Source organism: Monodon monoceros, unplaced genomic scaffold (genome assembly GCF_005190385.1).
Source record: "Monodon monoceros isolate NGI ecotype Baffin Bay Population unplaced genomic scaffold, NGI_Narwhal_1 Super_Scaffold_21, whole genome shotgun sequence".
NCBI classification, from domain to species: Eukaryota; Metazoa; Chordata; class Mammalia; order Artiodactyla; family Monodontidae; genus Monodon; species Monodon monoceros.
Window position 1 is genome coordinate 143,160,410 of NW_021703778.1, and position 25,780 is coordinate 143,186,189.

General features: G+C 44.0%; 1 protein-coding gene across 2 annotated transcripts in view; it reads right to left on the bottom strand.

Annotated features, from left to right (window-relative positions):
- MAP3K9 (mitogen-activated protein kinase kinase kinase 9) overlaps positions 1-25,780 on the bottom strand; it is a 71,042-nt gene that overhangs the window by 15,352 nt on the left and 29,910 nt on the right. For both annotated transcript variants that reach the window (XM_029238254.1, XM_029238253.1), the window contains exons 3-5: positions 10,832-11,012; positions 1,447-1,595; positions 336-511 (exon numbers count right to left, since the gene is read on the bottom strand). In XM_029238254.1, coding sequence (XP_029094087.1) covers positions 336-511; positions 1,447-1,595; positions 10,832-11,012 — 506 coding nt within the window. The remainder of the gene's footprint in view (positions 1-335; positions 512-1,446; positions 1,596-10,831; positions 11,013-25,780) is intronic.

The window sequence follows — 25,780 nt, forward strand, 5'->3', positions numbered from 1 at the left end:
TCGTATTTCCAGCCGGCGGGGCGAGACACCCTGCTGGTACTTGCCCAGCCGTGCTCCTCCTCCAGTTTGGACAATAAAGTAGATACTCTGCAAGGACAGCTTTGGATTCATGACTTCCCCCACTTATTCCTGCCACATCCCAAAAGAAAGAAAACTTCTCCATCGTTTCAGGTCACATCTGAGGCCTGGAGAACTCTCCATGTTAAAGCCAGGAAGGAAAAAGCTGCTCTGTTGCCACAAACCAAGCAGGAACGTGGTCGTGTCAGAATCGGTCCAGAGGCCCCAGTGGAGAAGATCCACTAATTCAATGCATACCTTTTGCTTCTCTTTCTTACCTTTTCTTTGGCCCTGAGTTGGTCAAACATCTCCTGAATCTCATGTTTCCAGTCATCTTGCAGGCAGTGGAAGGAGTCCTTGGGCATTTCAAAGAAACCAGACTCCTCTATGGTAGTTAGCTGGTCCAGGATATTCGTGAAAGATGGTCGTGAATGGGGGTCAGGATTCCAGCAATCTGCATGGGGCACAGGAGTCAGCAGGAAGCATTAGCGGACAGAGGCAAATGTAAGATTTAGGGTATGACGTGACCTCATTTGACAGAAAACCACCTCTCATTTCTCCTTCCAGAAATAGAGACTGGGACTTAGGGAACCCCAAACAGGGCTCAGGAAGTAAAGCAATCTGCCCAACATCACAATCACCAACAGTGAAGCTGGAAACCCAGTGCAGCAGCTCTGCACCCATTCCATTCTCACTATTGATTTCACATAGGTAAGGCAAGTCCAAAGCGTTTTCTTGCATGAACTACAGCTACCAGTTTATCAAGTTACTGCACGATTCCAGTCCTGACAATGGGTAACTACACCTTGGGCCCCAATTTCCCATAAATAAATGAGCTACCCTTCCCCAACTCAATGAGCTGATGAGAAGGCAAGGATGAAAAGCATGGGAGTCAGGAAAAGTGAATTCTATCTACGCTCAGCTGAGCCACTAACCAATGGAGTGACCACCTATCCATCTAACCTCTCTCAGCTTAGGATTTCTCGCTGACAAAATCATAGGGCTTGCCGAGATGAATTTTAGAATTCCTTTCCTCATAGATCTTCATTTCTATATGTAAGACACTCAGAGGTCTTGAGATAAAAGCTGCTATACCTTCTTACTTTGGATTAAATAATAATATTCTGAAGCACTGGATAGCAGCCTTCAGTTTCTAAGCTACGTTCTGCAGTCACTAGATGGACAGAAGGGACGTCGGTGACACCAGTGTAGCAGGGTGCTGACATCATCTTGTAGTAGCTCTTCCAACCATCTTCAGGATTCCTCCCTGACTGACTCATACTTCACCTCCTCTTTCAGTTACTGACCCTGCAGAACCGGCCACAATCTATCGAGTGCCGACAGAAAAATAAACGGTCTCCAGTTTTGTTCCAGCCAGGGGGCACTCACCTTCCATGAGTTTGGCAAAAGGTTCCGGGCATGTAGAAGGAATGGGAAGGGCGAGCTTGTTCATGGCCACTCCATAAGCGACTGCTAAGCCATCGATTCCTCGGAAGGGCACCTCACCGGTCAGGAGCTCCCAAAGTAGCACCCCATAGCTAAGGAGAGGAAGAAGACAGAAGCCGCACCATGAACCATAGGTGCAACTTCATGCAAATATCTCGCGAGGCTTTGACGAGCATCCCACAGCCTCTCTGACATGTAGGGAGACTAACAAAACAGAAGTACTGCTATAATATAAAAGGGAGACCATAAAGCCTACCGGCTATAAGCGAAAACTCTGGAGTCAAGCACGCTTGGCCTTTTTCCTCAAATTCCTTATGTGTGAAGTGCAAATAACACAAGCAGTCTGACAAGGCTGTCATGAAATGAAATGCACTGCTCTAGTGTTTCAATCAGTGCTCAAGGGCCGCATCTATTTTGTGGCTGCTACTGTGAATGTAATAAACTGGGAGAAGAGGCAGGCTTCTGGGAATACATTTTTTCCTGCTTTAAGAAAACTTCAGCTTAAGTCACAGATACATTATTTTTTATTTTTTTAATTTTATTGAAGTATAGTTGACTTACAATGCTGTGTTTAATTTCTGCTGTATAGCAAAATGATTCACTTATACATATATACGTTCTTTTTCATATTCTTTTCCATTATGGTTTATCACAGGATATTGAACATAGTTCCCTGTGCTATACAGTAGGACCTTGTTGTTTATCCATCCTGTATACAATAGTTTGCATCTGCTAATCCCAAATTCCCAATCCTTCCCTCCCTCCCCCCCCTCCCCCTTGGCAACCACAAGTCTGTTCTCTATGTCTATGAGTCTGTTTTTGTTTCGTTGATATGTTCATTTGTGTTGTATTTTAGTTCCTACATATAAGTGATATCACATGGTATTTGTCTTTCTCTTTCTGACTTACTTCACTTAGTATGATAATCTCTAGGTCCATCCATGTTGCTGCAAATGGCATTATTTAATTCTTTTTAATGGCTGAGTAACATTCCATTGTGTATATATACCACATCTTCTTAAACCAATCGTCTGTTGATGGGCACATGGGTTGTTTCCATGTCTTGGCTATCGTAAACAGTGCTGCTATGAACATAGGGGTACGTGTATCTTTTCGGTTATAATTTTGTACGGATATATGCGCAGAAGTGGGATTGCTGGATCATATAGCAACAGATACATTTTTTTTTAGCTTTATAAAAGCAGAGAGATGACCACCCAAAACAAACATATTTTGCTCCTGTGAAAGATTTCTTTCAGTGCCCACTAGGTTGAATAGATTCCTGCCCCCGTCAGCGTGAGTGCATCCTTAATGGTGACCTCTGTCTAATTCAAAGGGGAAAGTTTCACAAGGGTGGACTGCATCGGTAGAGCAGAGCAGCGCATCAGCTGTGAGGGCTTCAAGTTCTTTCGCTACCTTTCAAGTCCACATGAAGAATTTCTTTTCACACGTTCTGTGAGTTAGGGAATGGGGAGCACAAAGCTTATGGAATAATTATTCTATGAATTCACAATCAGAACCAGGCAAACTCATGTAGCGTTTAATCCTTCCAGGAATAAGTCAGGACCAGAAACTATAAGGCCATGAACAGTTGGAAGAGGGCCTCTCCTTATATTTTCAACACAAAGCTCAATTTTTTGGTAATACTCATCAGTAGTTTACAACCAACAAGAAGACATATTTATTTTAAAAAAATAATAATAAACCCAGCAACGATTCGATCATGGTACCTTGTATGTGCAGCATGCTAAGACATTTACAAACATGATCCTGAATCCCTACAACAAACCTGCAAGGCAAGTATGATCATCATTTTGCAGGTGAGGGAAGCAAGTTTTAGATAGGGTTAGCAGCATATATTAAGGGCCTATGTGGAGTAAGTCACGGTGGACCTGCACCAATTCTCAATTCTTTCTCCCTAGAATGCCCTTCGACCAGTTCTCTGCTTGGTAAACTCTACTAATCATCTTTCAAGATATGATTCAAATGCACCATCATTTATTCATTCATTTTAAACATCTACTAAATATTTACTGTGCATCAAACTCAATGCCAAGAACTGGGATACAGGATAAAAAAACACAGATCTTATCCACAAAGAGACTACCAAGAGGAATAGAAAAAGCATCAATTAGAATATGGAAAGAGGAGTCACAACAGAGATACTATGACAGCACAAAGGAGGGTCACCTACACCAGACCAGGACGGAGGCAGGAGGTAGCTGAACCCTGAGTGAAACTTTGCTAATTGAGGGAGGAGCCAGGGCTCCAGAGACAGGGATCAGAGAGCACAACAGCATGGGCTTGCCCTCAAAGGATCCCATGGCATGGCCTGGCATGGCTCCAAAGGAGAGCAATGTGCCCACCAATGTGCCAGGACATCCCGGGGGGTCTCTACAGAGGGACCCTCAGAGTGGACCGGCCAGTGTCCTTGGACGATGGCTTTCCCCGAGTGAGCCCTCCAAATACTATCATTTTCTTTATGTATTTTGACAGGAAAAAAAAAAAAAGCCTAGTAGACTGGTAGTTGCAGGTCTTGTCTTGTCCTGACAAGAAGGTGGATCTTAGTCTGAGGCTGATGGGAACAAATGGACACTTTAGGAAGCCTCCTGACACCACAGCATGTTACTCAGCCCTTGTTTGCGCTGTCAGGTATTCTAGTTGTTTGTTTACCAGCCGGTGGGCTCCTAAAGGGCAGGGACAGTAGTTCCTAATCTTTGCATTCTCAGGGTCTTGCCCAGGCTCTGGGACGCCTAGGCCCTCACATAATGAATGAATTGGTGGGTGGGTGTAAGAGTGAGTGTGTAGTCAGATGGTCCTTCAGGCTGCCCTGGGTGCCCCAGAGTAAGCCCCAAATATCATCGAGAACTACACTAGGACACTTCCTGCCAAACCTTTCATGTGACTTATCCAGACAGCAGTCATGCTGGGCAGCCATGCTGGGCAGCGTCCACCAAGTGACCTCTACGAGCTCTCAGCGTTGCTAACTAGACTCCCGGTTACAGAGACTCCCATCTTCAGTTGCCTGCTCTCGGCATTACTGCCCACTTCCACCCTGAGGAACAAAAACTCAAGGTTCCCGAAACCCCTTTCTTCCATCCAGGCAAAGACAATCGATGTCCCAAGCCTAACCACCTGGAAAGACAGGGTATTTTCGAAGATCCAAACATGTGTCCTGTTTGTGTCCTGGTGTTTCCTCTGTGATGGTGTTTACACTGAGCTCTACTCCGTGGAGATGTCTCAGGCCACCTGGAAGGGAAAGAAGCCAGGGACCCTCCCCTCCCAGCTTCCACAAGGGCAGCTCTGCTCTCACCTGGCTTGGTCCTTTGTTAATGGGCATTCCGTTCCATTTGAAGGGCTCTACAACTAGGAAAAGTGGGAGAAGTGCTGCTCAAGAAAGACTTAGACAGACTTGAGTCGAATGCCTGCTTTACCACTTACAGCCGTGGGACCTTAAGAAAGCAAGTTCACCTCTCCAAACCTGTTTCCTCATCTGTGTAACAGAGACAGCAATCCCCACCTCATAGAAGAGCTGCAAGGTAAGAATAACAATAACTACCCCGCAACCTGAAACCGCCATCTATGGTTCGTAAACACCGTGTGCTTCCCTCTCGGAAAGGCCTGAAATGAGAAAGTGGCTGGGGAGAGCCGTGCCGAGGGGTACCAGCATTCAGGGAAGAAGGCTTTCTGGGGATGACTAAACCAGTCAAAGTGTTCCTCTGCCAGCGTTCCTCTGTATTTTTATAACAGAAGGTGGGTGATGTAAATGAAGGCTTGGTGCTCCTCTGTCAGGAACAGAGTCCAAAAAGGGGGCTGGAGAAACACACATTAGATGGATCTGAGCCTCAGGGAGAGGTGGACAGGAGAAGTCCACATGATTCACCTCAGGTTTAGCCTACTTTCTTGCCCTCCCAGGGTTAAGAGAAGGTCAAGAGGTCTGTTCAAGACTGTTTACAAGCAGCCTCGAAGTACCAGCTCAGCTAGAACTCTGCCTCGGAGTCCCTTCCCCCCCAGAGAAGTGCCAGACCCCACAGTGCTGCCAATGATTTCCCAAGAGTCAAAGCCTAAACCCAAACCCTCAGGATTGCTCCCTGTGCCAATAATTAACCACCTCCAGAGGTGCAGTCATCTTTTCCACTGTTTGATAATATCACATGTGGGAGAGGGATGTTTTATTTTTTTCAAAATGAAGAAGAGCCCTAGAGTGAATAGCAACCCTTCCCAACCAAAGGTGCAGCAATTCTGTACCTGTGCTGGGCCAGGGCTGTTTTTCTTATTAACCTGCATGGACTTTAAGACTGTTAACTCAGGGACCCACCCTCCAAAAAGGAGAGGGTGTCCCTTGAATGGGCTCCTGCACTTGGTCATCAGCTTGTGAGCCTACATCCCAGGAACCAAGCTGACTGTTTAGTAATCTTTGGCAAAGACAACTGAACTACCATATGTGAAGGTACTCTGTAAACTGTTAGGTAACACACAATTTACTATTCTTGCTGTTAACCAGACCCTCATTCAAAATGATAACATATTTACCAACTTATGTATAAATGTATATGTTAATATATTTATTGACATAATAAATACTTATTAACATGGCAATATGTTCATGCTCTGTTACATTCAAAAAGCAGCTTACAAAATAGAATGATCCCATTTTAAGGGATGGGTGGGTGATCACAGGAACAGGAATAAACACACCAAAATGTCAACATAGATTATCTTTAGAAGTGCGTTGTGGGTGATTTTTTCTTTTCTTTCCTTTTCTTTTTTTGTTTATCCATATTTTCTTTTTTTTTCTATAGTGAACATGTTTTCCTTCCGTAATTTAAAAAACGTAAAATGATTAATTAACAAAATGTCTCCACCTCATCCTATACACGACAGGCAGAGAGTCACCGTGGGACGATGGCCTCTGGCTGTCACCAGTGCCCTCCCTGCACAACACAACCAAAGGGCAAGAACTGCTCTTCTTGAGGGGGTCTGGGTCATTCTTATCCTACGCTCCACCACAGCACAGAGGAGGCCTAGAGAACTGTACTCGAAGAACAGTGAGACAAACTCAGCTGGCCCTGGGCACCCACCAACTGCAGAGGCCCAAGGCCCTGCAGGAGCTCCAGGAGGGGAGTGGGAGGGAAGGGGGTTGGATTCAGGTTCAGCCCCATACCTAACACTGGAGCCATACCCTTACCTTACACACTCAAGGCCCATAAGGTAGAAACAAGATAGAAATAAAATGATACATGGAAGACACCAAGCTTGTTTTGCAGAATACCAGGGAAACCACAGATATGCCAACAACCTGCTGACAGCCCCTTCAGGCACACTGAGGGACTAGGACAACCAATGGTGAACTCTGATAGTGAACTTTAGACATCACAGGCTGACAATCCACCCCATGTAACATAGGAAACCCCCCTGAATTTGCACATGCAACCCATGAAGAGGCATGAAGAACAGTTGAGTCTGGGCAGAGAACTCCAGAAACGTACAAATTACTTTCCACCGACCATTTCCCAGCCCACCCGCCCCCCTGCCTCTTATTCCCTACTTCCATGATAAACATGCTGCTCAACAGCTGATCAACTGGGTAGACATATCTGAGCATTGCCTCCTGCCTCCTTGCTTGGCCACCCTGCAATAAATTCTTTTTCTCTCTGCAAAAGACCGTTGCCTCGGTGTTTGGTCTTTCCATCGTACAGCGGGAAGCAAGTCCACTTGCTTGGTCATAACAGAGTAAGTATGTATTCAACAAACATTTCTTGGAGGAATAAATGCATTACAAGTCAGTCTGGGAACCAGCTCTGTCCCAAGTTCCTAGACATGCTTTGGCCCTCTTGGGACAGGCTGCTGGGTCCCAGGCATGGTGGGCCAATCACCCTGGAAGAGGATGCCCAAAGCACAGGAGTAAGAGTATATAGATGGTGACGTGGCTAAAAGCACAGAGTTTCAAGAGACACATATCTAGTTCAAATCACAGCTTTACCTCTACCACCTGGGTGAACCCAGGCAACTGATTTCAATCATCTAAGCCTTGGTTACCTCATCTGTAAAACGGAAATAATAATAGCTACTTTTGGAGTCATCTCCAAATTAAAGACAAGCTTCTTGCCATGGATAAGCTCTCGTTCCCCTTTTCTGTGGGATATAATTATTCTGAAGTCACTTTCACTCAGATGTAACCATTCAGAAAAGAATAACACGCCGAGGGATGCTGAAAGGACCTGAGTTCCTGAATGATCTCAAGGTGCAAAGCTGCCCCACCAGCCTAGACAGGCTGGACTACTCTTGAAAAAGAAGTACATTTCTACCATCAGTAGGTCTCTTTGCAATAGCAGCTTAGCTTAATTAATACATTAACTAATCTCATTAGCCTGCAGTCAAGCAATGAAAGTGTAGGTTGAAGCATATGAAATTGCTGCTTTTGTGGGTGAAAAACAGTTGAATATCAGGATACAGCTCAACCTAATGAGATCTAGTCAGATATTTTAAGGAAGGGAAAACTCTTTTCTTCACAATAGGTACTTCACCCATAATTAATGTGTAGTGAAATAAGATTCAATATACAGAAGCTATAAAACATCACTGAAAGAAATTAAAGAAGGTCTAAATAAATAGGAAGATATCCCATGTTCATGGATTGAAAGACAATATTATCTAGATGGCAATACTCCCCAAAGTGATCTACAGACTTAACATAATCCCTATCAAAATTCTAGCTGCCTAATTCTCAGAAACTGACAAAATGATCCTAAAATTCGTATGGAAATTGAAGAGATTCAGAATAGCCAAAATAATCTTGAAAAAGAAGAAAGTTGGAAGACTCACACTTCCTAATTTCAAAACTTAGTACAAAGCTACAGTTCTTAAAACAGGTGGCACTGGCAAAATGGGAGACACATAGATCAATGGAGTAGAATTGAGAGTCCAAAAATAAACTCTTTCATTTGTGGTGAACTGCTTCTTGACAGGGATGCCAAGACAATTCAATGAGGAAAGAAACAGTCTTTTAAACAAATGGTGCTAGGACAACTAGATAGCCACATGTAAAAGAATGAAGCCGGACTCCTACCTCACACCACATACAAAAATTAGGTCAAAATGGAACAAAACGGAACAAAATGGACCTATATGTAAGAGCTAAAATTACAAAACTCTTAGAAGAAAACATACGTATAAAACTTCATGACTTCGTTTCTTAGATATGACACCAAAAGCACAAGCAATCAAAGAAAAAAACTGATAAACCGAACGTCGTCAAAATTAAAAATGCTTGCGTTTCAAAGGATACCATCAAGAAAGTGAAAAGAAAACCCACAGAATGGGAGAAATTATTTGCAAATCATGCATCTGATAAGGGACTTGTATCTAGAATATATAAAGAACACTTTCAACATAAAAATGGAAGGACATATAACCCAATTTTAAAATTGGCAAAGGATCTGAACAGATATTTATTCAGAGAAGATATACAAATGGCCAATAAGCACATGGAAAGATGCTCGATGTCATTAGGGAAACACAAATCAAAACCACAGTGAGATATACCACTTCACATCCACTAGGATGGCTATAATAAAAAATAACAAGTGTTGAGAGGATGTGGAGAAATTGGAACCCTCATGCGTTGCTAATGGTAATGGCTGTGGTAAAAAACTGTCTGGCAGTTCCTGAAAAAGTTAAATATAGAATTACCATATGAATCAGAAAATTTCACTCCTAGGTGTATACCATCCAAGAGAACTGAAAACATATGTTCACACAAAAGCATGTAAACAAATGTCCATAGCAGCATTATTTACATTAGACAAAAAGTGAAACAACCCAAATGTCCATCAACTAAAGAACAGACAAATTGTGGTATACCCATATGATGGAATATGATTCAGCTATTAAAAGAATGAAGTTCTGAAAAACATATATGAACCCTGAAAACATTATGCAAATGAAAAAAGCCAGTCACAGAAGATCACATACTGTATGATTCCATTTATACGAAATGCCCAGAAGAGGCAAATCCATAGCGACAGAAAGTAAATTAGTGGTTCCCAGGGTGTAGGGGTAGGGGTAGGGGGTATTAGGGAATGACTACTAATAGGTATTGAGGGTTTTTTTGAGTGATAAAAAATATTCTGGAAATAGTTAGTGGTTGTCATGGGTTGAATGGTGGCCCTGAAAAGATATGTCCATGTCCTAATACCCAGAATCCTTATTTGGAACAGAATCTGCCCCAAAGTCTCTGGAGAGAGTATGGCCCTGCTGATACCGATTTCAGACTTCTGGCCTCTAGACTGTAAATTTGTATTGCTTTAGGCCACCAGGTTTGTGGTAATTTGTTACAGCAGCCTTAGGAAACTAATAACAATGATGATCAATGTAAAACATTGTAAATTTACTAAAAACCACTGGCTTATACATTTTAAAAAGTGCACTTTACAGTATGTGAGTAATACCTCAATAAAGCTGTTATTTAAAATATACACACACACAAGCTCACTTTACAACAAGTAAAATATACACACACAACAAGCTCACTTTACAACACCCTGAGAAGCAACAACTTCATAGATGAAATACGATGATAATCTACAGTCCTTTCTTTTGCCTACCAAGGTGAAGCTACTGTCTCACAGTCATGAGGATGCTTACTCTGTAGATGCTCATCCTCCCATCAGTGGGAGAAAGATTTTTAGATCCAACATGTCCTTGTGACCTCTTGGGCTGACATTAACTAAGGGGAACGGTTGGTCTAATCTTTGACTCTGCAATTCTGGGCGCATGCTTGAGACCTATCTTCCCGTTTCTATATCAATGCTCAACAGGCAAGACAGAGCCTTGACTGAAAGCTTAACTGGGTAACTGGAAAGGATAATTTCCAGCCCACCCAGAAAAAAGAGACAGCGCAGACGATACCCATCAGCCGAAGGGCTTATAGCGAGAACAAGTCCAACAGTAACAGCCACTGTTGCTAAGGAGGCCAGGGTGACTGTGGGGAAGGTCTCCAGGAGTGTCTGGGTACCCTCACCACCCTGGAGGTCAGTACACACTGCCCCTAGAATCTCCTGGTCCTTCCTAGGGAGCAATCACCAACACAAAGGGGCCTACACAGAGGTGGTACTTGCCCCATAGCACTGGGGAGATTTCTGGCAGATGAAGGTGTTAGAAACTGTCCTTTGGCAACGTGGGATTTAGTGCAGATTGCTCTGAAGGGGTCACCTAGACCTACCTGGGGTGCCTGGGATTCTATGCAACCTCAATTCTCCAAGTCCCGAAGCATCTGTGCAGCCAAAATAGATCTGGGGAGCGCTGACCCTGCACCTCTGGACCTTACCTCCACACGTCGCTGCCTTTGGAAAACATGGAGGCACGAATGACTTCAGGTGCCATCCAGGCATACGTCCCTGCTGCGCTCATCTTGGTGGTTCGGTGCCATTCCCGAGCCAGGCCAAAATCGGTGATCTTCAGAACTTTTTTGCTCAGGTCTCCGTTCTCCACCTTCTGGAGGATCAGTACTGGGCAAGGAAAGGAATACAGAAGAAACCAGAGTCTGCGTTAATCACAGGGAAACCACACAATACAGACCCCTCCCGCCATCCTCTTGTCCTGTCCTGCAGGCTCCATCATGTGGCTACCATGGGTGGATGGTGAGAGCCACCATCTTTAAACACCTAGGATGCATCCGTTTTGGTGCCAAGTATTTTACAGGCATTATCTTCAACCCTCGCAACAACCTTACGAGGTACATACTATTGCCATCGCTGCTCTACAAACAGATGAGGAAACTGAGATACAGCACCACTAAATAAATCTTCCAAGGCCACTCAACTAATAAGCCAGGACTGAAACCCTGGCAGCCTGGCTGGAGAGCCTTCCCTGTTGCCATGACACCATACGGCCCACTCACACCCTACGAAAGAAGAGCTGTGGGGTCACAGCCTACCCTTCTGAGGAGCGGATACCTGGCCTTCCTGACTTCCAGGCCACCGCTGGGCTTTAAGCACTCTCACAGCACCAGGAGTGGAGGTGCCTGCTGGGCTTTTAAGGTTTCCGACAGTGTCTCAACAGTTTCCATGAACCTTTCCACGTTACTTTATTTAAAGTCTTAAGAAAGCATGTCTTAGTTTCAGGTGTACAACATTGTTAACCAACTATACTCCAATATAAAATAAAAATTAAAGAAAAAGAAAGCATGTCATTTGGGCAGAGATTTTCCCTTAATCCAGGAACTCACCAGCACCCACTGGGGAGTGGCTGACAGGTTGGAGGTCAGAGGGCACACACGCTGATGCTCACCCACATGACGGTTCCAGCGAGAAGCTTGCCCTCGTGGGAGCCAATCTCCCCCAAAAGAGCAAAAACGCCCATTGACTAAAGTGCTGTAAGCAAAGGCCAGAAACCCTGCCTGAGTCGGCAGCTAGCGAGCTCCTGGGATATGACGAAGCCGAGCCTCCATTTCCACAGGTGGGACGGTTCCAAGGGCCCTGGGTCAGGACCACCTCTATGGGCCAGACGCTGAGCCACCGGGAGTTCAGAGCTCTGTACATGGGATTTCAGGGAAGGAAGGAAGATTCTCTCTGCCGTTCAAGTCTAAATGGGGAGAGTGGGGTAAGGGGGCTGGATTTTGGGGCAAGAGCCGCAGGGAGTCCCTCAAGTCACACGACGGTACTTTTCTCTTCCTGCTCCCCCAAACCCCGCCCCGGCACACGTCCACTGAAGTGTTACATAATGAAAGGACGTGGGCCAAAGATCTCTACGTCCTACATGCTTCCCAGAACATCAGCAGTAAAGAGGGATTACAAGCAGCTATAGGGCTGGAAGCATAAGAGAAGTCAGTGCCAGCCACTCCCTAGATCTAATGGACTAAGCCTCCTTCCTCCACACCCTCCCCCCTGCTCCCCTGACACACCCCGCCCGCTCCAAGCTTCCAGCATCCTGATGGGTCCAAGCCTCTAAAAGCTTGGGCGGATGAAAACAAACAAACAAAACACAACTTCCTACATCTCATCTAATCACAAAACTCTTTCCAGATTCTTCTGTGCCTCTCTCCCCTTCTCTGCGGGTAGGCAGATAACGGACTGACATGCATTCAGACTGCTGGAGAAGTGGCACCACAGAAACCCGCCATGCCCTCTGCAGTGGCGGCAACCAGCTGCTGAGCATTTCCCTGAGTCGCCTTTAAATGGAGGATTCAGAGAGAGCCTTTCCCCTTACAGATCTAATGGGGCTCAGTCCTGTCACCCGAGGCCTCCAGGTGGCTGGGACAGGGTGAGGTAGGAGGAGGGTAACAGTTTCACGATGCTGTATGGGTCCAGCTGAGCTTTCTCAGAGACTCTGCGGGAAGGGGAAGGCAGAGAGGTTTAGATTCTGCGACAGGAAATTGGTTTTTACAAATGGGATGGCATGCTGAAGATGATTTTTAAAATACATCAGTCTGTCAGATGGCTTAAGAGGGATGGCCGAAAGATGAAGACGGGGCAAGAACCAGCCCAGGGGCAGTCTGTCTAAACTGGAATGCATTTAGACAGTGTACGTCCAGCCCAGTTCCACCTAATCTCCATGACTCCCTGATGCCTTACATCCAGCTGACCTCAAACATTTATCCCAACAGGAAAAATGCCCCTGAAGGCATCTGAGTTAGAAAGCCCTGGCCTAGGGGTCCTGCCCCCAGCAAAGGAGAGCGGGCTATAATCCTGGCAGCTAGTAATTTCGGCAATGATTCTCAAGAACAGTGTCCTGAAATACTGATATCTACCAAGTACGCATTACTATTAACAATTAAAGCAACAAAGTTTGTGAAAGCTTTACTTTTTTTTTTTTGAGATTTAAAAAATTGAGATGAAATTCACATAACATGAAATTAACCATTTTAAAGTGAACAATTCAGTAGCATTTAGTACATTCACAACGTCGTACAACCATCCCCTCTACCTAGTGCCAAAACATTTTCATCACCCCCAAAAAGGAAATTCCACACCCATTAAGCATTGTTCCCCATTCTCCCCTCTTCCCAGCCTCTGGCAACCACCAACCTGCTTCCTATCTCTATCGATTTACCTATTCTGCATATTTCATATAAATGGAATCATACAATATGTGACACATCTGGTTATTTCACTTAGCATCATGTTTCCAAGGTTCATCCACATTGTTGCTCATACCAGCACTTTACTCCTTCTTCTGACTGCATAATATTCAATCATATGTATATACCACTATTTGTTTCTCCTTCTGTCCATTGACAGACATTTGGGTTGTTTCCATCTGTTGGTTACTGTGAATCTACTATGAACACGTGTACACGTATACTTGTTTGAGTACCTGTTTTCAATTCTTTAGGAGTGGAATTACTAGTTTATATGGTAATTCTATGTTGAACTTTTTGAAGAATCAGCAAACTGTTTTCCACAGCAGCTGAACCATTTTACGTTCCCATTAGCAATGTATGAAGGTTCCAATTTCTCCACATCCTCGCCATACTTGCCATTTCCCTTTTTCTTTTTCTTATTATAGCCATTCTAGTGGATGTGAAGTGGTATCTCACTGTGGTTTTGATTTGCATTTCCCTAATGACTAACGACGTTGAGCATCTTTTCATGTGCTTTTCGGCCATTTGTATGTCTTCTCTGAAGAAATGTCTGTTGTTTTGTTGTTGAGTTATGAGTTCTTTATGAGTTCTTTATATACGCTGGATACTAGACCCTTATCAAATACGTGATTTGCAAATATTTTTCCCTCTCTGTAGGCTGTCTTTTTACTTACTTGATAATGTCCTTTGATGTACAAAAGTTTTTAAGAAGTCCACTTAATCTATTTTTCCTTTTGTTGCTCATACAGTACTTTTGATATAATACCAAAGAGCTGTCAAATTCAAGTTCATGAAGATTTGCCCCTATGTTTTCTTCTAAGAGTATTACAGTTTCAGCTCTTATATTTAGGTTGTTGATCCATTCTTCTTTAATTTTTGTATATCATATGAGATAGGGGTCCAACGCCATCCTTTTGCATGTGGATATCCACTTTTCCCAGTACTGTTTGTTAAAGGGGAAAGCTTTACTTTTTAAAACAGAGTGGAGCATAGTTCTCTCCAAACGTGTTTTCCTGGGTAGGAGAGAAAGGTTATATTCACAGCAGCTTACTTATCTGTACCACTGCTGTGAGCCCATTCGAAGCTTCTACCGCTGACAAGCAGCTGCAGCAGTAACAAACTATTGTGCTTTACTTCTTGGAAAACTTCAGGGTGTTTTATCAAAATCTGGTGGAGTCCATGAAAGTGTATTGTGTAAACCTCCCCTTTCATGGGGGGCAGTGGAACAAATGCTGAAAACTAACAAATCCAAGTCAAGAGGGGCCCAGCCAGGATAGGAGAAAGAGGGAGAAAAAGATGCATTTGAACTAAAATCCTAGCGATTAACCAGATATAGGGGCTTGATGGAGAAGGGAGACATCTCCCGCCTTTCAGACATGGGTGACAAGTAGAATGGTAGTGCCCCTGAGAAGTTGAAAGACAAAGCCCATTTGAGGAAACCAAGTTCAGTCTGGGACATAATGGATTTAGGGTGACAGTAACAACAGTCAGTGCAGAAGAGAAAAAAAAAAAAGAGCAGACAATCTAAATCCCAGGCTTGACATTTTCTATGTACCCTGGGTAACTTTCATAGACTCTACATCTCTATTCCTGCTTCTATAAAATGGGGATAAAGATTAAAGGCAATACAGTAATAAAGCACCTAGCAGAATGCCTGACACATAACTAGGAACTCAGGACATTACAGCTATCATTACTACTATTACGACTAAGTGTCTCATACATAAGTGGAAACCATGGGACTCCAAGTTCAAGGTATTGAGAACCCTGGTAGGAAGCCTGGCAGGCCCTGACACATAATAACCATGTAATAAATTTTTACTGTATAAATAAATGGAATGGTTGATTAAATAATAATGATAGCTACCCATTATTGCTCATTTACTATGTACAGGCATACCTCGTTTTATTGTGTCTCACAGATATTGCATTTTTTACAGATTGAAGGTTTGTGAGAACCCTGCACTGAGCAAGTTTATTGGTGCCATTTTTCCAACAGCATTTGCTCACTTCCTGTCTCTGTGTCACATGTGGTAATTCTCACAATATTTCAAACTTTTTCATTATTATTACGTCTGTTATGGTGATCAGTGATCTTTGATCTTACTGTTGTAATTGTTTTGGGGAACCACAAACCATGCCCACATAAGATGGCAAACTTAATCGGTAAGTGCTGTGTGTGTTCTTGACTTCTCCACCAGCTGGCTGTTCCCCCATCTCTCTTCCTCTCCTCGGGCCTCCTTATTCCCTGAGACACAACAATACTGAAATTAGGCCATGTAATAACCCTACTATGGTTTCTAAGTGTTCAGGTGAAACTCTCTCACTTTAAATCAAAAACTAGAAATGATTAAGCTTGGTGAGGAAGGCATGTCAAAAGCCAAAAAAGGCCAAAAGCTAGGCCTCTTGTATCAGTGAGTCAAGTTCTGAATGTAAAGGGAAAGCTCTTGAAGGAAATTAAAAGTGCTACTCCAGTGAACACACGAATGATAAGAAAGCAAAACAGCCTTAGTGCCAACATGGAGAAAGTTTTAGTGCTCTGGATAGAATATCAAACCAGCCACAATATTCCCTTAAGCCAAAGCCTAAACCAGAGCAAGACCCTGACTCTCTATGAAGGCTGAGAGAGGTTAGGAAGCTGCAGAAGAAAAGTCTGGAGCTAGCAGAGGTTGGTTCATGAGGTTTAAGGAAAGAAGCCGTCTCCATAACATAAAAGAGCAAGGTGAAGCAGCAAGTGCTCATGTAGAAGCTGCTGCAAGTTATCCAGAGATCTAGCTAAGATCATTAATGAAGGTGGCTCCACTAAACAACAGATTTTCAGTGTAGATGAGACAGCATTCTATTGGAAAAGGATGCTACCTAGGACTTTCATAACTAGAGACGAGAAGTCAATACCTTACTTCAAAACTTCAAAGGACAGGCTGATTCTCTTTTTAGGGGCTAATGCAGCTGGTGACTTTAAGCTGAAGCCAATGCTCATTTACCATTCCAAAAATCCTAGGGCCCTTAAGAATTATGCTAAATTTACTCTGCCTGTGTTCTCTAAATGGAACAACGAAGCCTGGATGACAGCACATCTGTTTATAACATGGTTTACTGATTACTTTAAGCTCACTGTTGAGACCTACTGCTCAGAAAAAGACTCTTTTCAAAATATTACTGCTCACTGACAATACATGTGGCCACCCAAGAGCTCTGATGGAGATGTACAATGAGATTCTTGTTGTTTTCATGCCTGCTAACACAACATCCATTCTGCACCCCGTGGATCAAGGTGCAACTTCGCCTTTCAAGACTTAAAACTATTTAAGAAATACATTTCTTAAGGCTAGAGCTGCCATAGTGATTTCTCTGACGGATCTGAGCAAAGTCAACTAAAAACCTTCTGGAAAGGATTCAACATTCTAGATGCCATTAAGAACATTCATGATGTTCAAAATATCAACATTAACAGGAATTTGGAAGAAGTTGGTTCCAACCCTCATGGATGACTTTGAGGGGTTCAAGACTCGGATGGAAGAAGTAACTGCAGATGTGATGGAAACAGCAACTAGAATTAGAAGTGGAGCCTGATGGAAACAGCAACTAGAATTAGAAGTGGAGCCTGAAGATGGGACTGAATTGCTGCAAACTCATGATAAAACTTTAACGAATGAGGAGTTGCTTCTTAATGGATGAGCAAAGAAAGTGATTTCTCGAGACAGAATCTACTCCTGGTGAAGATCATTGAAATGACAAAGGTAGAATATTACATAAAACTTAGTTGATAAAGCAGCTGCAGGGTTTGAGAGGACTGACTCCAATATCAAAAGAAGCTCTACTGTGGGTAAAAGGCTATCAAAAAAGCATTGTATGCTATAGAGAAATCATTTGTCTATAGATGAGAAATAAGAGTCAATCAATTCAGTAGACTTCACTGTCTTATTTTAAGAAATAGCCACCCTGATCAGCCAGCAGCCCTCGACACTGAGGCAAGACCCTCCACCAGCAAAAAGATATGACTCACTGAAGGCTCAGATGATGGTTAACATTTTTTTAGCAATAAAGTTTTTTTTTTTTTTTTTGTGGCCTCTCCCGTTGCGGAGCACAGGCTCCAGACGCACAGGTGCAGTGGCCATGGCTCACAGGCCCAGCCACTCCGCGGCATGTGGGATCTTCCCAGACCGGGGCACGAACCCGTGTCCCCTGCATCGGCAGACGGACTCTCAACCACTGTGCCACCAGGGAAGCCCGCAATGAAGTATTTTTAATTAAGGTATGTACAGTTTTTTTGTGGACATAATAGACTACACTCAATAGACTACAGCATAGTGTAAACATAACTTTTATATGCACTGGGAAACCAAAAAAATTCATGTGACTTGCTTTATTGCAATACTCACTTCATTACGGTGGTCTAGAACCGAGCCTGCAATATGTCCAAGGAATATGCCTGTAGTGGCTTGATGCTCTTTACATGCTGTATGTAAAGAGCCTGACAACCATCACCTTAGTTACTCCTTAAACCAACCCTATGAATTAGGCATAATTATTTTCCCTAGTTTACTCATGCTGAAACAGACACAGAAAGGTTAAGTCAGTTGTCCACAGTTAGTGAGGGCTGGAGATGGATTCCAAAGCCAGATCTCTGTTCACATGCTGTGCCATCCAGAGGACAGAAAGGAATCCTATGAGTCTTTAAGGCTTGGCTCAATTTCCACCTGATCCCTAACACTGTCATTAATCAAGTAGTCTTCACTGCTCTCCTTGTTCGTGAAGTACTCCTTCAGCACCCCAAACCAGTACCATACAATTTAACACTATATGCTTCTTTTAATTATTCCCAACTGCTGCATGTACGTGTCTCATCGTTTCCTCTAGAATGTGATGGAATATGACTCCTATTCCATGGATGGAATGTGATGGAATAAGCCCCAAATCGTGTTCTTTATACACTCTTTTATGTGTATATACCTTTGACAGTAAACTTTAAAAAAAAAGAAGACTAAGCCAAGGGCTTCCCTGGTGGCGCAGTGGTTGAGAGTCCGCCTGCCGATGCAGGGGACACGGGTTCGTGCCCCGGTCCGGGAGGATCCCACATGCCGCGGAGCGGCTGGGCCCGTAAGCCATGGCCGCTGAGCCTGCGCGTCCGGAGCCTGTGCTCCGCAGTGGGAGAGGCCACGACAGTGAGAGGCCCGCGTACCGCAAAAAAAAAAAAAAAAAAAGATTTAAAGAAAATAAGAAGAAAACCCATATGACTCCATCCAGTCCCTTAGAAGCTCCACATGTTCCTCTCCATCACATCCCTTCCCTCTCCCCAGACGTCTCACAATCTTGACTTGTTATTTATCCCTTTACCTCACTTTGTCATCTTACCACCTATGTATACATCCATAAATTAAGATATTGCTTAGTTTTGTAAAAGTGAGTGACAAGCACAAATGTAGCTGTGTATACTAGTTTCCTAGGGATGCCTAACAAATTAACACAAATGTGGTGGCTTAAAACAACCGAAATCTACTGTCTCTCAGATCTGACGGCAAGAATTCTAGTCTAAAATCAAAGTGTCGGCCATGGCCATGCTACCTCCAAAGGCTGCAGGGAGAATCCTCCCTTGCCTCTTGCAGCTCCTGGTGTCTGCCAGCAATTCTTGGTGTTCCCCAGCTTAGGGCAGCATAACTCCAACCTCTTCACTGGCCATCTGCCCTCTATGTCTGTCTCTGTTCTTCACATGGCATTCCCATCGCTATGTGTCTGTATCCAAATTTCCCTCTTCTTATAAAAATATCAGGCATTGGACAAGGTCCAGTCCCTATCCAGTAGGACCCCATCTTCACTTGATTACAAAGATCCTATTTCCAAATAAGGTCACATTCACAGGTTAGAACTTTATCATGTCTTTTTCAGGGGGACACAATTCTACCCACAATACAGTAAAAATATTGCCTTTGTTAGATGAAGGCTCTCAAGGAAATAAGCTAAATACAGCGTCTGGCCATGGTCCCAGAGAGCTGACTAGAGCCCTTTCTGGGAAAGTCAGTAAGCACGATCATATATGAGTAGTGGAAAAACTGCATAGATGACCACAGTGGGGACATTTGGCAGCAGGGAACTGCGGGGAGAGATGCAGATACTGGACATCCATCAGAAATTTGGTTGGGGAGTGGGCTCCCTGTATTTTCTGTTTCTAAATTCACTCGGGTTCTTGGGGTTGGGCAAAGAAAACACTTCTGTCTGTCCAGCCAACAGGACAAAGAGCTTCACCAGCACATGAGCAAGACAGCCAAATACAGAGAAGAATCCTGACCAGGCTCCCCAGGTAGTCCTCAGGTTAAATTGACGGAACACCAGCAATAGGTGAGTTGGTGATGAGCATCCTGAGTCACACTACCGGATCTAAACTGCCCCCCTCCATGTCCGATGCACAGCTGCTCTCCTGGGATCTCCTTTCACAGTCCTCAGGGGTTTCCCTTCATCTATCTCCCACGTCCAGTATCCCACTTTCTCTTTCTGCTGCTTTCTTCTCTTACTTTGGTGATATGCATTCTCCAACAGCTCTTTAGAAAGAACGCATGGAAGGTACATTTTTTTTGGTTAGAAAATGTCTACATTCCATCCCCATACTTGGCATAAAAATGATTGGAGATTTTCCTTCATCGTTTTGAAGGCATCGTACATCAATTTCTTCCTTCCAACACTGCAGTTAAGGAGCCCCGAGCCATTTTGCTTTCTGATGCTCTGTATGTGACATGTCTTTTTCTTTTGGGAAATTTTTAGTCTCTTCTTAATCCCCAGTGTTCTGAAATATCAAAGGAATAGGAATGCGCCTTGGGTGGGGACTTCGTGAGTACTTCCAAATCTGAACTCTCATGCTCTTCAGTTACAGGGAATTTTCTTGAAGTATCTTACTGTTATTTTCCTCCCCTGTATTTCTCTGTTTTTCCTCTCTCTAGAACCTCTATTGTTTACGTATTAGTCTTTCTTTACTGGTCCTCCAGTTTTCTTATCTTTTCTCCTCTATTTTTCATCTTTTTTGCTTTTTAATCTTCTTTCTGAGATGTCATCACTTTGTCTTCTAACCCTTCTACTGGGTTTCTTCTCATTTCCCCTATCATGATTGTAATTTCTAATGGACCTCTGTTTTGTTCTCTGAATTTTTTTTTCAATTGAGTGGCAAGAGCACATGTAGCTGTGTAATGCCTGTTTCTGTAATACGGGCACAATATCCTTTCTTTTACCTGAGCATATTACTAATGGTTCTTTTTTTATTTCTTTTTTTCTCCCAGTGCAGTCTGTCTCAGCTGCTTTTTCTATTTGTGCTTTGGTCTCTAATGCACTTTTGCTCAGAGTTGCTGTACTCCTTGATTGTCTGTTCATGATCAAGAACCAAATTGGGCTTATGCTTTAAAAAGGAAGTCCTTATGTTTCAAAGGTACATACTGAAATATTTACCCAAAAAAATATAATGTCGCAGATGTACTTCAAAATAATCAAGGGTGGAAATGAGTGGGGTGACTGAAGAGACAAGATTACCCATGAGTTGGTCATTTTGGAAACTGTCTGAGTACACGGGGGGTTCATTATGCTGTTTATCCTTCCTTGTGTGTGTGTTTTGCATAATAATAAGTTTGGGCGGGGGTTGGGGGCAAGGAGTGAGGGATCAAAAGCTAACTAGAACCTCTAGGCACACAGAAGGAATCTGTCAACTTCGAGCTTCTCTGTAGGGAGAGCCAGGGAAGCCTAGACAAGAATACCTGCGGTCATTCTGTTGAGCTGGTCAAGCACTCTTCCAACTGTGGGAAAATAAAGGTCTGGCTGCCAGTGTGCTGGGAATCAAGTTGCGGGAGGGTCAAGGTGGTCGCAGGCTTCCGTATGTAAACAGTTATCTCATCACTCCATTTTTAAATTAAAGTTCCCATACCCATACCCTGTGCCTGCGTCCCCCAGTCCAGAAACCATTTTCCTCTTCCAAAAGGAAAGGCAGTCAGCTGGCTGCACGGAGTGGAGGAGGAATGCATTTCATATCATCGTTACCTGACCCGTTTTATTTTAGCACCCGCTTCACTCCAGTTCTGGAGGTACCTGGTGCTGCCAGTTCCTAGGCTTTTAGGGATTCTGTGATATAAATTCGTTCTTTGCTTTCCTCACTGTCAGGTTAAAATTATCTTTCTCAAACCTCCTAAGTTAGTTACGGCTCATCTGTTTTCCAGCTTCTAAAACTTCGCTACTGTTGTCTACTCTGCCGTTGGTCTTGTGAGTTCCTGTAGTTCTAGCTGGGTTTTAAGAGAGAGCACAAGCTGAGGTAGTATTTGTATGTGTTCAGCCTGCCATCCCAGCCCAGATCCTGCCTTTGCTTTCGTTTGTTTGCTGGGGTAGGGAGAAGGAAACTGACGTAGCCTGTATCCAAGGGTATCCTGCAGGGGCTTCCAGCTTTCCTTGGCTTGGTTCTTCTATCTGCCCCAGTTGGAGAAATCTGTCCTCTTGCTCGCTCCTGTCAAAGCTCAGAGTTCAAGCACCAGACGTACGTCACAGCATCCTCTCCCACCTTAACCAGAACAATCTCTGCTTCAACAAGGCAGAAAGGAAAAAGCAACAGATGAAGACCCAGAACGCCTGGGTTCTGGCTTCAGCACTGTGCGATCTTCACCAGGCCCCTGTGCCCCCATCTCTGACATTCTCAGAGTCTATAATTCCCTGAAAGCTGTGTTGGTCTCTCCCGGGGTCAGCCAAGCTCCACCACCCATCTGAGCTGAAGGACAGCTACACTCAAGGGCGAAGAGGAGTTAGGCCAAATGATTCTACTCCCAGAGAAAAGCTCCACTCACCAGACACAGCCAGGCCTGAGTCAGCACTGGAGACGCTAGCTTCCTGCAGTCCATTGCCTGCAGTGGAGGTGGGAAGAAGACCTTGGGCTCCAGCCCCACCCAGCAGCCCAGGGTATCAGCAGGCCAGCAGTAAGCACACAGCAGGCCCTCTGTGGTGCTGAATCAGCCAGAGCCACATAGAAGAGCCTCACTCATGGGGCACCAGCATGCAGTGAGAGCATGGCCAACATCCAAGCCCCAGCCTCTCCCGTGCCCTGGCCCTCAGCCCACTGTCCCTCCAGGCAAGACCAAGAGAGGCCAGACAGACTTGCTTGCCCAGGCAAATGACTCACCACCTAGACTTCTTGACTCTGCGTCTCAGCAGAGGTGTGGTGCTGCCATGCCGGCAGCCGCTGAGGACCCAGCCGCGTTCAGCACTGTCAGCAGAGCCACGCTAAGCCAGCGTAGGAAACCGTGCTTCCCAACAAACATTTGGGCACAGGCAGCCAGAAATCCCTGTCGGAAGAACTACAGAAAGGTGGGGAGAACCGGGTGCTTGGGGATTTAGGTTCCACCCCCTCTTGGTAAAGAAGAGGAAACCAAAGTTAATGGATGTGTGCGATGCGCTCCTGGCAAAGCCAGGGAACATTCGGTACAATGAGTGACCTTGTCCTATGACCCAGAGCCAGGGCAAAGCTGAACTGTAATGACCTCCCTTTCTGGGCCTGTAACCTGAAGAGGCATAATAGGCGCTCAATTAATACTTGTCCTGAATGAATGAATACAAACCACCCGCAAAGGTTTCTAATTAAGTCAGTTAAGGAGTGGCCCCCAAATACCTGTTTGAGGGTTGACTACACTGGCTTCACCAAAGAAGCTACGGCAATGATTCCTAATCTTTTAAAATATGTCCGTTCAGCTTACAAAATGTTATTATGATGGCAGATGTACTTTTAGTGTGTGTTGATTAAGAAAAAAACAATAACCAGAGCTCATGTTCGGGGGGGTCTTCGTGTGCGCTGCAGCTGAGCTAAGTTATTTAAATGCATAATCTTTTTTTTCTTTTTTTTTAATAAATTTATTTATTTATTTATTTATTGGCTGCATTGGGTCTTCGTTGCTGTGCACGGGCTTTCTCTCGTTGGGGCAAGCGGGGGCTACTCTTTGTTGCGGTGCGCGGGCTTCTCATTGCGGTGGCTTCTCTTTGTTGCGGAGCACGGGCTCCAGGTGCACGGGCTTCAGTGGTTGTGGCACGCGAGCTCAGCAGTTGTGGGGCACGGGCCTAGTTGCTCCGCGGCATGTGGGATCTTCCCGGACCAGGACTTGAACCCGTGTCCCCTGTACTGGCAGGCAGATTCTTAACCACTGCGCCACCAAGGAAGTCCTACGTGCACAATCTTATTTAATTCTCTCAACCATTCGGGAAGCCACTTCAGACGTGGAGAGTGAAATTCAGAGAGGCTGGTCCACAGGTGCAAGAGGCAGGGTCAGGACACAAGCCAGGTCTGGAGGAAATCACAATGAGAGCTCAGGACCACCATGCTGTATTAAACACCCCGATGAAGAGTGCTTTTAAATGAATTTGTATTTTATCAACACAACAGCACCTACACACCTTTGAAAAACAGAAATAGGAATAGTTACACTTTCTACAATGCATTTAGATTCAAAGGCACCTAGCAGTAGCCCCCTCCCCAGGGGTCTGCAGCCCACCACTGGGAACTGCTGACCACAGAGCTGCCCCTGGAAGACCGTTCTGCAAAAAAACAGCCAGTAACTGTCCCTGAGGAAAGGATCCACCTGTCTGCCATCATCTCGCATCCAAGCAGGTGTCCCAAAGCCTGTGCCTCCAGAGGAGTGGATGGGAGAGCATCTCCAAGGAAGGGTTAAAAGAGAAGGACAGAGTCAGCAGCATTTGTGATAAAGAGAAAACAAAGTGAAAACACAGCAGAAACGAACTGCTACTTTAGCAATCCTGGCAACGTATCATGAAAGGACTAACAAGGGATTAATGATAGGAAAAGAGCCTAAAATCTGTGACCCAGACTGCTAGTCGCCCTGCAGTGGTTACTCTCCCCTCCTCCCATAGTAACAGAACCCTCCATTTCAAGATGGGCACCTGGCCACGGATAACATTAACATTTCCCAGGCTCCTTGTTCCAAGGTACAGCCAAGTGACTAAAAAGTATCATGTGGCTGCTTTCTGTAACCTGTCTTGAAAGACATCAGCTCAGGGCCTTTGGCCCTTCTTTTCACCCCTTCCTACACTGTGCTACCCAGAACATGAATGTGATAGCTGGAGCTACCATCTTGGACCAGGAGGAGAAGATCATGCCCAAAAGTTGGCAGAGCTATGGATGGGAAGGAGTGTAGGGCTCGTGGAACAGAGATGCCATGCCAACCATGGACTGTCTCCCGTCCAACTTTTACATACAAGAGAAAAACTTCTTATTTCAGCCACTGTTACTTTGGGTGTCTGTTTCTCAGAGCTAACCTAATCTAACTAATACAAAGTTCAATTCCACTACTACAAAATCTCTTTATAGCAAAACAGAAGTAGACATATTAACATTGAAAATCTAAACCAAAAGCAATATTCCAGGCAATAAAATCTCCATAAGATATAGCCAAAGATTTGGACGGCCTCTCCAAGCTGCTATAAAATGATTCAACTTGAAACGTGTTTCAGCTGCATATTTTTTTAAAGTAGAATGTCATGTTCTATATTAAGTGTTTACTTAAATCCCTCCCCCCCAGAAGCCCACATGTATAGAGGGCCCATATGCATTGTGTTAAGTACAGAGTGTTCAAATATAAATTAAACCAGTACCTCCCCTCAAGAAGATCACTAGCCAAGAGGGAGATTCAGGGAGTAAGAAAAGCTAGAGCAGGAGGTCTTTATTTTTTATTATGAGCCTTGTGATATAATTTGGCTTGTTAAACTAGATAATGTACATGCATTACTTTAAAAATACGTGTAAAGGAGATGCAGTAGGCAATTTAATAATATATGTGACTATATTATAATAAAGTATTAGTATACCAAAATACATAATTTGATCATACTACTTTTTGTTAAGAATATGCTATCTATCACATAGAAAAACACCTGAAGGATATATACCTAAATGCTATCAGTAGTTATCTCTGGGTACTGGGATTTGGGGTAACAAGTTTTTGTTTTTTTTTTTTATGTTCATCTATATTGTTTTAATCGCTAAAATAAACATCTTTTTTTTGTTAAAATTATGTCATTTAATAATAACAATAGCTACCATTTCTTGCATGCCTGCTATGTCCCAGGTATAATACTAGGAACTTCACATACGTCACCTCATCCAGTCTTCATCGCAACTCTGCAAGGGGGGTAACATCCGCATTTTATAAATGGAAAAGCTGGGCTCAAAGGTTA